At 39.7% G+C, this 16,085-nt stretch overlaps 1 protein-coding gene across 8 annotated transcripts in view; it reads right to left on the bottom strand.

Annotated features, from left to right (window-relative positions):
• Positions 1 to 16,085, bottom strand: part of Epac (Exchange protein directly activated by cAMP) — a 569,466-nt gene that overhangs the window by 80,627 nt on the left and 472,754 nt on the right. For all 8 annotated transcript variants that reach the window (XM_073956939.1, XM_073956944.1, XM_073956945.1 and 5 more), the window contains 3 exons: positions 12,027 to 12,142; positions 6,833 to 6,919; positions 5,984 to 6,125 (listed from right to left, as the gene is read on the bottom strand). In XM_073956939.1, the coding sequence (XP_073813040.1) occupies positions 5,984 to 6,125; positions 6,833 to 6,919; positions 12,027 to 12,142 (345 nt within the window). The remainder of the gene's footprint in view (positions 1 to 5,983; positions 6,126 to 6,832; positions 6,920 to 12,026; positions 12,143 to 16,085) is intronic.

Genomic DNA, 16,085 nt, shown 5'->3' on the forward strand with positions numbered 1-16,085 from the left:
TAATTATTCCATTTTAGTTCAGAAAATTTTATGGTGGAGGGTATGAAAAGTTCGGCCCGGCCAAACTTAACGCTTTTTTACTTGTTAATATTAAATTAAATACTCCGAGGTCTCTACTCCAAAAAAAGTCCATGTTATCAACTATTTTATAAATCCATTTTTAAATGAAAATACGTAATTAAAAGTACGGCATTTGTATGGGGGATATACCAAAACGTGAACTTAATTGTCTATTAAAAACACGAAAACCAAATTTACAGCCATTTCCGTTGGAAAAAGTTGCTAAAAATTTTAATTCTGGAAATAGGAAGATGCCTATACATGGGCGCTATATCAAAACGTGGATCTACGTCGAACAGTTTTGGTACGCAGCTTTTGTGTGTACTTAGAAACCGAAATACCAAAGTACAACCGATTTGGTTGGAAAATGTGAAGATTACCATAAAAATAACTAAAATCTCGGGCCTAGACCAAAACGTAGCCCTATGGCCCCCATAATTGTAAATAATGTTATGTGCCCCTGAAGACCCTAAATACCAAAATACAGCAAAATTAACAGTGGAATGTGGTCCGCATACCGGTACCGTTACGAGGATGATATGCTTTAACGGCGAGCTATATTCACCATACTGTAGTGTAATCATACTTATACCCATAAGTAACATCTGTACCAAATTATATCAGCTTACCTCAATTAGTTTAGGAGTTATTAATTTTTCCCCGCTAGATTTGGATTTCGCGCACAGTGCATCGCACGGAACTTCGCGCTAAACAGTACTGCGGTGCTATAATTACTATCCATCGAATTGAAATATGGGGTACAAAGAAGCAGAAGAGAACGAACACGGTGCCACGTGGTGCAATGCTTAGCATACCATATACGAGGGGAACAAGAAAAGTTTGCGGCCTAGGCAACAAACAGTGTCACCAGGCGTCATTTGACTTTTTTGTTAAAAGTTTGATAGTTTTTAGCCTCTGCGTACTCAGGACAGCTTGTGTTATTTACAGTGACTTCAAAAAACACTTTGGAAAAAAATGGAATTTACTTGTGAACATTTTCGACCGATAATTTTTCACAATTTTAACGTGGATAATCATGGCAAGAGTGCATCGATCAAATTAAATCTTTGTTTGTCGATAAAGGACCATCCTATAGCACTATGAAAAACTGGTTTAATTATTTCAATCGTGGCCGACATTCGCCAAAAAAACCAAGTTCGTCAGGGTCGTCCAAAAACGATCGCTGTGCCAGCAAAAATTAAGCCTTGCGTAAACGGATAATGAATGATCGCCATGTTATGTACCGTTAGATAGAGGCAAACGTGGACATTTATTCCACAAACTAACATTTGATATTGCATTGACACTTGGAGCCAAAAATTGGGATTTTCTCGTCGGATCCCGTGTTGATCGGTGCAAGAAAGTTCGAAAAAATACGATAGCGATGCTTCAAAAGGCGTTTATAAGATAGATCCAGGTGACGAATCATGGAACTATGAGTGTGAAAATCGTAACAATCGCTAGAAGATGCGTCTCAATCAAGCCACTGTAAACAACCAAACTGATGGTCGTATCTCAAACTGTCCTGGGTACGCTTAGGCTAAAAAAGTCAAACTTCCCAAAAAATGTCAAATGATGCCTGGCGACACTGCGTGTTACCTAGGCCGCAAACTTTTCTAGTTCCCCTAGTACCACTCCTTCGGGAACCTGACCCAAAAAAGTTGAAAATTCTTCAATAAAATGATGTGCACGATTACTCTCGAACGGTGAATGAGATTTAGTTGATACGACTGACACTAGAAAACTTTCTGGCCTAGGCAACACTAGGAAAGTTTGACAGTTTTTAATCTAAGCGTACTCAGAACAGTTTGACATAGGACCATGTGTGGGGTTGTTTACAGTGGCTTGATTGAGACTCCTCTAAAACACAGTTTTTGAACGCTTTTACAGCATCTTCTGGCGACGAAAAGCGTTGATCACGCTTTTTTTTTCTTAATGTGCTGGAATTAAATGAAGTCGTTAGATCCTCAGTCAGGGCTGTACGGCAGATGACCCATCAATTCCACGTTTTGTCCGGTCAAAAAGGGGCTGGTTTGAATCGATGTGTGAGAGCTCACATTGTCATGATACAGAATGATTCGTTTTTCGAATTTCTCAGGAGACTTCAGGCAAACAAATTGTAGTGTACTACTCAAAATTAACCGTCCTAGATTTCTGAAGCCGTATAGTCGCCACACGGTCAGTTTTGCCGAAGAAACAGCCGACCATTTACTTCGAAGTGCTTCTTAGATGAACAAATTTCGTTGGATTTGGCACGATTTCGAAGACCCCCACAATTTCTTTGCACCAATCCACAAGAGCCTTTTTTGGACGATTGACCAATTTTGCTGGTCTTAGTAGTAGAAACCGGGAGGTCTTCAAAGGATGTCAGTAGGTGTTCTTGTGGAAGACCGGTAGGTCGTCCTAAGCTGTAGCGTTTTTTTATAGAAGCCAGTAGATCTTCTTATAGAAGGTCCTCTGATGGAGGGCCAGTAGGTCTTATTATTTGAGAACAGTTGGTCTGCTTATAAAATACCAATAGTTTTTTTATTAAGCAGCTGTAGGTCTTATTTTAAAAGTCCAGTAGATCTTCTTAGAGAAGACCTGTAGGTCTTCATATAGAAGACCTGTAGGTCTTCATATAGAAGACCTGTAGGTCTACTTATAGAAGACATGTAGGTCTACATATAGAAGACCTGTAGGTCTTCATATAGAAGACCTGTAGGTCTTCATATAGAAGACCTGTAGGTCTTCATATAGAGGACCTATATGTATACTTATAGAAGACCTGTAGGTCTTCATATTGAAGACCTGTAGGTCTTCATATAGAAGACCTGTAGGTCTTCATATAGAAGACCTGTAGGTCTTCATATAGAAGACCTGTAGGTCTTCATATAGAAGACCTGTAGGTCTTCATATAGAAGACCTGTAGGTCTTCATATAGAAGACCTGTAGGTCTTCATATAGAAGACCTGTAGGTCTTCATATAGAAGACCTGTAGGTCTTCATATAGAAGACCTGTAGGTCTTCATATAGAAGACCTGTAGGTCTTCATATAGAAGACCTGTAGGTCTTCATATAGAAGACCTGTAGGTCTTCATATAGAAGACCTGTAGGTCTTCATATAGAAGACCTGTAGGTCTTCATATAGAAGACCTGTAGGTCTTCATATAGAAGACCTGTAGGTCTTCATATAGAAGACCTGTAGTTCTACTTATAGAAGACCTGTAGGTCTTCTTATAGAAGACCTGTAGGTCTTCTTATAGAAGGTCAGTAGTTCTTTGTATTCTTTCTTCTTATGGAAGAGCAGTAGGTCTTCTTATATAAGAGCAATAGGTCTTCTTAAATTGTAGAGTTTTTTGTTTGAGGTAGTTATAAAATACCATTAGGTTCTCTTATGAAAGACCAGTAGGTCTTCTTATAGGGACCCTTTAGGTCTTCTCCTAGTAGACCGTTTAGGTCTTCCTGTAGGAGACCTTTTAGGTTTTTTAGGAGATCAGTGTATCTTCTTTTAGAAGACCAGTAGGTCTTCTTTTAGAAGACCAGTAGGTTTTTCATAGAAGGCCTGTGAGTTATATTAAAGAAGTCCAGTAGGTCTTCTTATAAGAGTCCAGCAGTTTGCCCAGAGCATTAGGTGTAGGTCTTCTTATAAAAGACCAGCAGGTCTTCTTAAGCTTTAGATTTTTGTATGGAGAACCAGTATTCTTTCTTATAGAAGACCAGTAGGTATTCTTATAGAAGAAGAATAGGTCTTCTTAAGCTGTAGTAGTAGGTATTCTATAAGAAAGAAAGACCAGTAGGTCTTCTTATATGTGAGCAGTAGGTCTTCTTACAGGAGACCATTAGATATTCTTTTAGAAGACCAGTAGGTATTCTTTCGGAGGACCAGCATACCTTTCTATAGAATACCAGTAAGTTATATTAAGGAAGATCAGTAAGACTTCTTATAGAAGGTATTCTCATAGAAGACCAATAGGATTTCTTATAAGAAACCATTAGTGTGTTCATACCTGTAGGTTATCTTAAGGAAGACTAGTAGATCTTCTTTTAGAAGGTCTTCTTTTAAAGGACCAGTAGGTTCTCTTATGGAAGACCAGTAGAACTTCCTATAGAATACCAGCAGGTCTTCTAAAGCTAAAGATTTTCTTATAGAAGACAAGTATGTCTTCGTATAGAAGGTCTTCTTATAGAAGACCAGTAGGTATCTTATGGAAAACCAGTCATGGTGGTTCGTGACCTTTCGAAGGCATTCGATATCGTCAACTATACCAAGCTGTTCAGAGACACAGAGAAGACTTCAACCACCTTCCTGACCTCTTATAAAGCAGTGGTCAGTTCTGTGGTAAGCTATACGGCGCCAATGTGGTACGCAAATGTTAGCGCTACGCAGTGGAAGAATAGTCATGAGGAGGCGAAGAGTACCCTGCTTGTTCGTTATCACTGTGAGCATCCCTGTCAAAATGTTGTTTAGAAAAGCTCCCCCATCTAGGCACACCACATGAGATCATTATGATCTAGAGATTGAGAGTGGTCCAAAGATACAAACGAGAACCTCTTTATGAACGAGAGGCAGGCTTGGATAGCATTCACACTGATGCAGTTGTACGGATATTTCGATCCCCATCCATCGGAGGAGAAGAACTGACTGCCAAGACAAATCAGACTGGTATTAGCCCAATTAAAATACGGACTATACAGCCGCCTCAATTTGTATAGGGTCCGAATTGACAGCATGATATTTAACACATGCCCTGCATGTGGATTGGTACCGGACGATATCCTACATATCTTTGACAAATCCAGCTAAACCTGGGCTGTAGAGTCGGAGTCTAGGGAAAAATGGATCGACTCCACAGCCCTGATCTAAACCCACTCCTCTGATTCCTGATTCTTTATGAACGCAACCAGTTCAGGTTGCAGAATTTTTGAATATGGACAGAGAAAAATCTGAACCAGATAACTGTCGCCAACAACAACAACTTTAAGAAATATTGTGTGACATGTACCCGAAGGAGTGAACCGACATAGTCTATATTCGGACCTGGGGCTGGTTTCTTGTTCTATAAAAATTTGAAACGAAAAGTTATTTTCTTAATAATTTTTATACCCTCCACCATATGGAGGGTATTATTAAATTTGTCATTCCGTTTGAAATACATCGAAATATTCGTCGGAGACCCTATAAAGTATATATATTATTGATCAGCATAAAATTCTATATATTGAACCATGTCCGTCTGTCTGTTGAAATCAAGATACAGATCGTAATTTTAAAGGTAGAGAGTCAATATTTGGTACAGAAGTTTTTATTACTTCCAGGATGGTTGGTATTAAAAATGGGATGTATCGGTCCACGTTTTGATATAGCCCCCATAGAACGGTACCTCCCTATTTTCGGTATTTTTAAGGTTTTAGCTTCATTATCCTACCAAAATGGCTGAAATTTGGTATTTAGTTATCGTTGCGTGTATAAAACTTTCCACCTGAAATTTGTTGGTATAAGTCCACGCATTCATACAGTCCCCATAGAACGGTACCTCTCGATATTCGGTATTTTGGAGGTTTCAGCTTCATTATCCCACCAAAATGGCTGAAATTTGGTATTTAGTTATCGTTGGGTGTATAGAACTTTCCACCTAAAATTTGTTGGTATAGGTTCACGCCTTCATATAGGCCCCATAAAACGGTACATCCCGATATTCGGTATTTTGAAGGTTTTAGCTACATTTTTTGACCGAACACAAAATATATCCACTAAAATTGTCAACATAGGTCTATGTTGTCATTTATAAGAAGCCCCTCTTGAAACATTTCTTCCATAGAAATACCGAACATACTAGACAAAAGATACCTTATGTATCAAAGCTCCAACTGAATCGGAATATAAAAAATGGAGGGTATACAAAATGAAAGCTTTAAATACTTTTATTCTTCATCCACTTACCATGAGATAAAACACCTTCTTCCAGTAATGCCTGCCACATACCAGCCGCTTGGGCTCGGGTATGAACAATGGGCGCTAAATTCACCAACCAGTCAACAAATTCTGTGCCAGGAGCACATTTGCGTATAAGCTTGCCAGATACCTGTAAAGAAGAAAAAAAGGAACGAGAAAATTGAAGAGCATGTAAATTAAATGTATGTATGTATGAATGTGTGTACGAATAACAGTTTATCACGTTTGTTTAAAGTATTTAAAGTTTATGTGCATAAAAACATTTGCGCTTTTGTGTAAAGGATATGTTTATGGTTTATTGTGTGCACATTAATTAAAAACCCCATTTCCGGTGTTGTAATTAATTTGTATTTTCAACAGTATTTCATTCAAGTACACCTCTTTCCCTCGCTCTCTCTTATAATCCCAGCAATTTTAAGTGAATTAACGTTAATGAATATTCCGTTTCTCTTTTAGTAAAACAGAAAAACCAACGGTTTTTTTCTTCTCCTGATAATTGATAATTCCGGAAGGAAGGCTATTTATCGACCCAACTTAAACAAACATTTGAAGATACTTATCCTTGTGAAATCCCTAAGCATCCACTTAACACAGAATTGGTGGTTGGTTGCATTTGGCATTGGTTGGTTATTCCATTTTGCTTTCATACGGAAATATGTTGTCGATGGTCCAATGCCGGAAATGTAGGAGGTTTTGTAATGAACTAACATTTGGTTGTTGCGGTTATGGTTTTAGTTGCTAAACTTTCGATATCCACTTGTGCGGGTGTGAGTGTATGTGTTATGTGTCAATGTGTCTATGTTTGCTAGACTAATGCAATTAGTTGTTGTTACTTACTTTTCTATCCTTTAAACAGCTTGAATTATCAGCAACCAATAATGTTCGAAGTGCCCATCCCATGCGATTCATAGCAGGACTAGGAGACTGAAAGTAGAGAAAAAAAAGAATGAAGTTGGATAAATACTCGTATGATAGAGGTATGGAAAAAAGATTAAAAAAATTACATTAATTGACTTGGTTGATTTAGTATAAAAATCCTTCCTTATTTATTACCTTGTGAATTTCTATACGGAGACTTCTTGGTCTTCTATTCGAAGAACTTGCGGTCTTCTTCCTTTTTCAGATGACCATGTGGTCTTTTATAAGTAGATCTTGCGGTCCCCTATAAGAAGACCTTCTGGTCTTCTATACGAGGAACCTTGTGACTTGACTTTTTGAGAAGACTTTTTATTTAGTCTTCCCTACGAAGACTTGGTCGTCTTCTATAATAAGACCTTCATATCTTTTAAGAAGTATAAGAAGACCTTCTTATTTGCTATATGAAGATCTTGAGGTCTTCTATAGGAAGATCGTGTGGTCTTCTATAAGAAGACTTTTTGGTCTTCTATAAGACGACCTTTTGGTCTTTTATAAGAGGACCCTGTCGTCTTCTACAAAAGGACTTTGTGGTCTTCTATAAGAAGACTTTGTGGTCATCTATAACAAGACCTTTATGTCTTCTATAAGAAGAATTTTTGGTCTTCTATAAGAAGACCTTTTGGTCTTCTATAAGAAGAGCTTTTGGTCTTCTATAAGACGACCTTTTGGTCTTTCATGTATAAGAGGACCTTGTCGTCTTCTACAAAAGGACCTTGTGGGCTTCTATAAGAAGTCTTTGTGGTCATCTATAAGAAGACTTTTTGTCTTCTATAAGAAGACCTTGTGGTCTTATAAAGGAAAACCTTTATGTGTTACTATAAGAGGACCTTGGTGGTCTTTGTGGTCTAAGAAGACCTTCTGGTCTTCTCTAAGAAGACCTTGTGGTCTTCTATAAGAAGACCTTGTGGTCTTCTATAAGAAGACCTTGTGGTCTTCTATAAGAAGACCTTGTGGTCTTCTATAAGAAGACCTTGTGGTCTTCTAAAAGAAGACTTTGTGGTCTTCTAAAAGAAGACCTTGTGGTCTTCTATAAGCTAATCTTGTGGTCTTCTATAAGAAGACCTTATAGTCTTCTAAAGGAAAACCTTTATGTGTTACTAAAAGAGGACCTTGGTGGTTCTTGTGGTCTTCTATAAGAAGACCTTGTGGCCTTCTATAAGAAGAGCTTGTGGTCTTCTATAAGAAGACCTTGTGGTCTTCTATAAGAAGACCTTGTGGTCTTATAAAGGAAAACCTTTATGTGTTAGTATAAGAGCACCTTGGTGGTCTAAGAAGACCTACTGGTCTTCTCTAAGAAGACCTTGTGGTCATCTCTAAGAAGACCTTGTGGTCTTCTCTAAGAAGAACTTGTGGTCTTCTATAAGAAGACCTTGTGGTCTTCTATAAGAAGACCTTGTGGTCGTCTAAAAGAAGACCTTGTGGTCGTCTAAAAGAAGACCTTGTGGTCTTCTATAAGAAGACCTTGTGGTCTTCTAAAAGAAGACCTTGTGGTCTTCTATAAGCAGATCTTGTGGTCTTCTATAAGAAGACCTTATAGTCTTCTAAAGGAAAACCTTTATGTGTTACTAAAAGAGGACCTTGGTGGTTCTTGTGGTCTTCTATAAGAAGACCTTGTGGCCTTCTATAAGAAGAGCTTGTGGTCTTCTATAAGAAGACGTTGTTGTCTTATAAAGGAAAACCTTTATGTGTTACTATAAGGGGAACTTGGTGATCTTCTCTAAGAAGACTTTGTGGTCATCTATAAGAAGAACTTTCGGTCTTCTATAAGAAGACCTTGTTGTCTTCTATAAGAAGACCTTGTTGTCTTCTATAAGAAGACCTTGTGGTCTTCTATAAGAAGACCTTTTGGTCTTCTCTAAGAAGACCTTTTGGTCTTCTATAAGAAGACCTTGTGGTCTTCTATAAGAAGACCTTGTGGTCTTCTATAAGAAGACCTTGTGGTCTTCTATAAGAAGACCTTGTGGTCTTCTATAAGAGGACCTTGTGATCTTCTACAAAGGAAGACCTTGTGGTATTTTATAAGAAGGCCTTTTGGTCTTGTATAAGAGGACCTTGTGGTCTTCTACAAGAGGAAGACCTTGTGGTCTTCTGTAAGATCTTGATGTGCTATTATAAGAGAATCTTGGTGGTCTTCTATAGGAAGACCTTGTTGTCATCTATGAGAAGACCTTGTGGTCGTCTATAAGAGGACCTTGTGGTTTTCTATAAGAAGACCTTATGTCTCCTTTAAGAGAACCATGTGGGCTTCTTTAAGAATACCATGGGGTCTTCTATAAGACCTTGTGGTCTTCTTCAGGAAGACCTTGTGCGCTTCTACTGGAGGACATTGTGGTCTAGAAAACCTTGTGGTATTCTATAAGCAGACCTTGTGGTCTTCTAAAAGAAGGCATTGCGGTCTTTTACTAGAGGACCTTGTGATTCTTTATAATAAGACCTTGGTGGTTTTTACCTCCAACTTTGACTAAATACCGAATTTCAGCCAATTCGGTGGAATATTGAGGCCACAACCTTCAAAATACTGGAAATTGGGATGCACCGTTCTATGAGGGCTATAAGAAGGCGTAAACCTATAACGAAAGATTTTATATGGAACGTTTAATACGCCAAATGAAGACCAACCTTTAAAACACCGACAATAGGATGATTCGTTCTGTAGGGGCTATATGAACCTATATTCCAAATGAAGACTAACTACCAAATTTCCGCCATTTCAAAATACCGAACATTGAGAGGTACCGGTCTATGGGGGCTATTAGAAGGCGTGGATCAGTACCGACAATTTTCTGGGGAAAAGTTTTAATCCCCAAACGATAACTAAGTACAAAATTGCAGTTATTTTGGTGGAATATGAGGCCACAACCTTCAAAATACCGCAAATCGGGAGGTACTATTCTATGGTGGCTATATAAACACGTGGACCTATGCCGATAAATTACAGGTGGAATGTTTTATACCCCCAACGAAGACTAAATACCAATTGTGAGTCATTTCGGTGGGACATTGAGGCTACAACTTTCAAAATACTGAATATCGATAGGTACCGTTCTATGGGGGCTATATGAAGGCGTAAGCCTATACCGATAAAATTCTGGGGAACATGTTTATAGTTCCAACGATGACTAAGTACCAAATTTCAGCCATTTCGGTGTGATAATGAAGCTAACAACTTCAAAATACCGAAAATCGGGCGGAACTGTTCTATGGGGGCTATATCAAAACCTGGTCGGATAAAGCCCATTTGCAATACCAAACATCCTAGGAGTAATAGAAACTACAAATTACAAAGTTTTATCTTAAAAATTGCAAGCTCTTGATTTCAACAGACGGACGGACAGAGGGACATGGTTATATCGACTTAGAATTTTATCCTGACCAAGAATATATATACTTTATAGGGTCTCCGATAAATATTTCGATGTGTTACAAACGGAATGACAAATTTAATAATACCCTCCATATTATGGTGGAGGGTATAAAAAAAGGGTATAAAGTGTCAAGAAATAACATCTGAATTTATTAGTACAGATCCCCTCCTAGCTTCCAAATTCGATTTGGCTGTGGAAATATTTGGACATTTTTTTATATATTAACAAAAACAGGTTAAAAGGTATCAGTCGCTAACTGCCTGGACCAAATCGGTTACTGCCTTCGAGAGTTATAGTGCGCACTATATTAGCGAAAAGTTTTGAACTTGATTGGGGTAGGAACCCGAAGTTTGGACCGATAAGGCCAATCCTAGAACATTACTTAAATTTGCACATTGTGTATTTCTACCAGACATAGATGAGATTCCAATATGGACTCTATCGGACCACTCTTTCATGTACCTCCCACACAAAAGTTCACACAGAAAAGTCCAGTTTAGGACCCGCTCTTTATCGCTTTGATTTTTTATCAGGGGCAAGTCCATACTTGCTGAGAAAATAGTCTGGAAGTTTAAAAAAAACCCTATGGCACCATGTTTAGTGGTTGGAGCGGTTGGAGACATACTGGTCTTCTGAACGAAGTCTTGTGGTTTTCTGTTGTAAGACCTTGGTGCTCTTCTATCAGTAGGCGTTGGTGGTGACCTATACGAAGGTCTTGTGGTCTTCTGCAAGAAGACCTGGTGGCATTTTATATGAAGATCATGTGGTCTTCTAGATGAGGACCTTGGCGTCTTCTATGAGAAGATATTCCTGGTCTTTTATAAAAACACCTTGTTCTCTTCTGTGAGAAAACCTTGTGGTCCTAATACGAAAAACTTGTGTTCTTCTGTACGAAGACCGTGTGGTCACCTCTATGAAGACCATGTGGTTTCCTATAAGAATATATTGTGGTTCTCTATACAAACAAGTTGCTGTCTTTTTTCAAACTGTTTTTCAAAATTCTTAGCAATCTTAAATTTCATAGTTGAGATAAAATTTTAATAAATTCATATAAAAAGTAAATATTTAGACCGAAAAAAGTTTTGAGACAGTTTAAACTTTGGCGAGTAAACAAAAGAAGATAAAAATCTTTTCGTTTTCTGTTCACACTTAATATTCATTTGTAACTTTTTTGGTTTGAATAAATCATAAAAAGATATCTCAAGATTATTTTAATTGTATTCGTCTAAGCAGTTTAATATCCATGCCGCTATATATCATCATGACCTTGAAAAGAAAATAACAGAAAATCCTCCACTTGAATGTCATTGTTTTATTCAAAATATTTTTTCCATAATTTGAAGCGTGGATTAATTTTTGGCAAACATTTAACGCAATCAAAAACGAAAGATGGGTTTGGGGGTTTGGAATAAATTTTACTCCGAACAGACCATAGCAGATGAAACCAAACCACAAACACGCTGACAGTTGTGTAGCTCCACACCAACAGCATTTTGCTGTTGTTCACTTTATTGCTGCCGTCGCCAGAGAAGCACACGGTCGCCAGAAGAAAACCTCAACGAAAAATGATAGGAAAAACCAAGCTGTGACATATCGCCAAACCAAAGAAAAAAAACTTCTTTTTTGAATTCAATTTATAACTTTTTTATAAACACAAAACCATAAATAATTGAAAAGTACTTTGTTGTTTTTGTTTCGGTGTCGTTTTAATGCCAATGAACGAGCACCACATGTTGATGCTTACTTACCTCTGTTATTGGTAATGCTGGATTGGGATGATCTGGACTTAGTGGCCGTTTTGTTGGTGATGAATTGCTCTGTTGTTGCTGTTGCTGTTGCTGCTGCTGGGTATTGGGACCAAAACCTGTAAGAGTAGGAAATAATTTTTTGTAAAATATTAAATGAATTGCAAAAATTATCAGATGTAATGCTTATTGGTATGAAGCTTGTTCTAACGTTTGAAATATGTACATATAGCAAAAACGGAACATACTAGTAGTGAAGATTGTAATTGATATTTGTTCCAACACTAATTATAAGCCGTACTAGTTACAGATATTTTCCTAGAGTAATTCGTTTGGAACTAATTGACTACTTTTTATTCTAAAGTAACCGAGAAAAAATCAATTGACAATATCTCTTTTCTTTCAAAAAAAAAAAAAAAAAAAAAAAAAAAAAACAAATTACTCTCAGATGTGAGAAACTTCAAAAATGCTCTCAATACAACAAATATTTTTCTAGATAACTTTTAGTCTATAGATAACCAGATATACATTATACACGCTTGGTCTTGGAGAATGCAAGATGTATTTTGCTTTGGAATTATTAGACTTTTTCTGATATTATTGAAGTGCGACACATTGACAGGCTTTTGTTTTGGAATACCCTTAATAGAAGTGGAGATATTCCCAAAAGAATAAAAAATATTAAATTTTCCCCACAGAAGTTTTTTGCCGCTTTACACCCTTATCAACATCCACCACCATCTCCAGAAAAAATTTCGTGCCGATCCGATTAAAATTTAGATGAACAAATGTCACTCGATATGCCCTTGTTAAAACAACGGCTTAGTAAGAGGTTTTGTATGTGGTGGTCCAAACAATTAGCCGAGCTGAGTAAAGCAGCAAGGCAATGCGACAATAAAGCCAGTAAGACGAAACTCAGTACGGATTGGGATGCCTACAATTTCAATAAGTACAAGTGTGAAATCAAGAAAGCTAAGCGAAATTCTTGGGTTAGTTTCAGCGAGTCGATAGAAGGGGTTAGTGAAGCTGTCAGGTTCCGTAAGATACTATCTAAGGACCCAAAATCCATAGGTAGCATCAAACGGAGTGATGGTTCCTGGACTAACTCCGGTCTAGAGACTTTGGATCTGCTGTCAGGGGTTCATTTTCCCGGTTGTGTTGACTTCGACGGAGCCTTGCCAACATCAAGTCACAGTCGAGTCCGAACTGTCGAAGATGAACAGCTGATTGACAGAATAACTAATCACACAAGAATTCGTTTGTCGATTAACAGTTTCCATCCGGGACCGGATGATATAATACCGGCAATGCTACAGAATGTGGCTGAGCCGGCGCTATCAATCCTAGTAGAAATTTTCAAGGCTTGTTTATTGTTATCGTACATATCTGGTCTGTGGAAGGAGGATAAGGTGACCTACATCCCCAAAGCGCTGTGTATCCGAGTCTTCGAGTCGCTATGTCTTGGGCATATTCGTCGACTTCAAGGGTGCTTTTGACTACCTTTGTTGGTCAAGAGTACTTGTTCGTCTACAGGAAGTAGGATGCCATGAGATTAAGCTTTGGCAAAGCTATTTCTCAGATCGGGTGGCTTGCTCTATTGGTGCAAACAATAGAGTCTCCATTGATGTTGTTCGGGGTTGTCCGCAGGGGTCCATTTGTGGTCCATTTATTTGGAACCAAATGATGGATCCACTACTGCAACAACTCAGCTCGCTTTGCAAGGTCTGTGCTTTTGCAGACGATTTGCTCATTCTGGTTGAGGCTCAATCTCGTTCTGAGATGGAACAGTTGGGCTCCAGAATGATGTCTATTGTTGGCACTTGGGGTCCAACTCGCTAGAGAGAAGACTGTCACAATGCTACTCAAGGGTAGATTGTCTGGCAATCGACATCCGAGCGTCGTCTTCGATGGTCGGGGTCTCTCGCACAAGACTGAAGTGAGGTATTTGGGCATCACAATGGGTGAGAGGATGAATTTCATCACTCACTTAGATCGGCTCAAAGAGAAAATGTGCAGCGTTGTAAGTCCTGTTCGTCGCATTTTGCGCTCGGATTGGGGTCTGAGTAGACGTGCGTTGCGGGTGGTATATGGTGGTCTGCTCGTTGCCTGTGCAACATACGGTGCCCCCATATGGCACACTGCAGTTACAGGGTATGGGTATCGTAAGATACTGTCATGTCAGCGCATTATGATGCTGGCGTGTCTCCCTGTATGCCGCACAGTGTCTACTGAGGCTATGCAGGTGTTGTTGGGCGTCCCTCCTCTTGACCTGGAAGTGATACGTGCAAACGTGTCATTTTTAGCCAAGAGAGGTCTGCCGATTGTTCCCACTGATTGGGCAGTAGAGGTTGTGGAGAGTTTGGATGCCTTGAATCGCAAGGCGCGGCTACGTGAGCTCGTTACAGCTAGATGATAATCTAGATGGAACGAGTGCGAGAATGGGCGAGTAACATTCAGGTTTATCCCGGATGTTACTTTTGCCATGACGAACCCCGATTTTGGTCGCGGCCTTCATCTGGGATACTTGTTGACTGGGCATGGGTCTCTGAATGCATTTTTGCATAGCAGATACCTTTCTGGCACTTCATCGTGCAGTTGTGGGGCTCCAGTCGAAGACTGGCTGCATGTGTTGTGTGAGTGTCCTCATTATGAGGACTTCAGGAACCTAGATTCCATGGGTATCACCAGAGTTGATGGCCAATGGGATGTTAGTCATGTTCTCTCCACTAGCTCTACTCGTGCTAGTCTTGGGGACTTTGCAAATAGGGCGTTCCGCCTTCGCAGAGCGTTAGTGCAGGTGTCGTCGTAGGTGTTGTTCTTTGTTGTTGTGTTGGGTCTTTATAGGCTTAACCGCGTATAGTGCCATGGGGGGTTACCAGTCCCCTGGTCGCATGGGACCGAAACTGGAAGTAACTCGGTTACGAGATCTGACCAGAGGTCATTTTTCTGGTACCGCAGGTGGTATGGAATAATGGGGAATCTCAACTCTCCACCATGCCATCACAGATCTTTTAGATCTTGTCGGGGGCACTTTCACACATAATCGGTTGCCGTTCGCCAGCTTCAGAGCGGAAGAGGTGAATGGGCCTCGCTCCTCGCAGTGAGAAAGCTACGTCCATGTAAACGTGGTGATTAGACTGCTACATCAGTGTAACACTTGTGTTGCACTCTTCCCATTCCCCGATCGTGCCTAAACTCTTTCTCACTTTGGGTGACCAGTCCCGTGTTGTATGGAACAAAAACTGGTAGTAGTATTGACTACGAAGTCTGACCGGAGACTTTCTGGTACCGCGTGAGTCAGGAGCCCCTAGATCTGTTGATCTAGCCTGACTATGGAGAGGCACCTATTTGGTTGCAACGCGGTGGTTGTGGTTTGGACCCAAATCGCGGGTAGAGTTTCGGCTCGATGTGGAGTTGCATTATCAACCGGGTGCTGCGACCCATAGAGCAGCGGAGGTGTAAGATAGTCCTCAACCCCTTACCAAGAGGGAAGTGAAGCCCATAATTGTGGATCTTCGAATTGGTACCTGCGGGATAGCCTTGGGGACTCTGTGGAGAGCTACCACTCTATAAGAGTACTCTGGGTAATTCCAAAGGGGCGCTGGCCGACGCATTGTATCGCGACCCCCGGTGCAATTGTGCACCATGGTTAGAGCCGTCAAGGCGAGAATCATGTAAACCCCCTCGACTTCATCCCCAAAGCGGGGAAGCCAAGTCATACTCTACCAAAAGACTACATACCAATTAGTCTTTCTTCCTTTCTCTTAAAAACATTAGAAAGGTTCCTGGATCTTGAAATTAGAACACAATTAAACCCCATGAGCATCCGCAAATCACAACATGCCTACAATAAAGGCAAATCAGTGGATACTGCCTTGCATGAGGTGGTCGGGCATGTTGAGAACCATATGGAAAATTCAGGCTTCACGCTGGCAGCCTTCCTCGATATAGAGGGGGCTTTCAATAACGTGAAGCTTGAATCAATCCACAATGCTCTCAGCAGCACAGGCATTTCCTCCATCCTTGTGGAATGGATTGATGAAATGCTGAAGAGTAGAATCA

Source organism: Musca autumnalis, unplaced genomic scaffold, assembly GCF_047663935.1.
Source record: "Musca autumnalis isolate F117 unplaced genomic scaffold, ASM4766393v1 scaffold_5, whole genome shotgun sequence".
NCBI classification, from domain to species: domain Eukaryota; kingdom Metazoa; phylum Arthropoda; class Insecta; order Diptera; family Muscidae; genus Musca; species Musca autumnalis.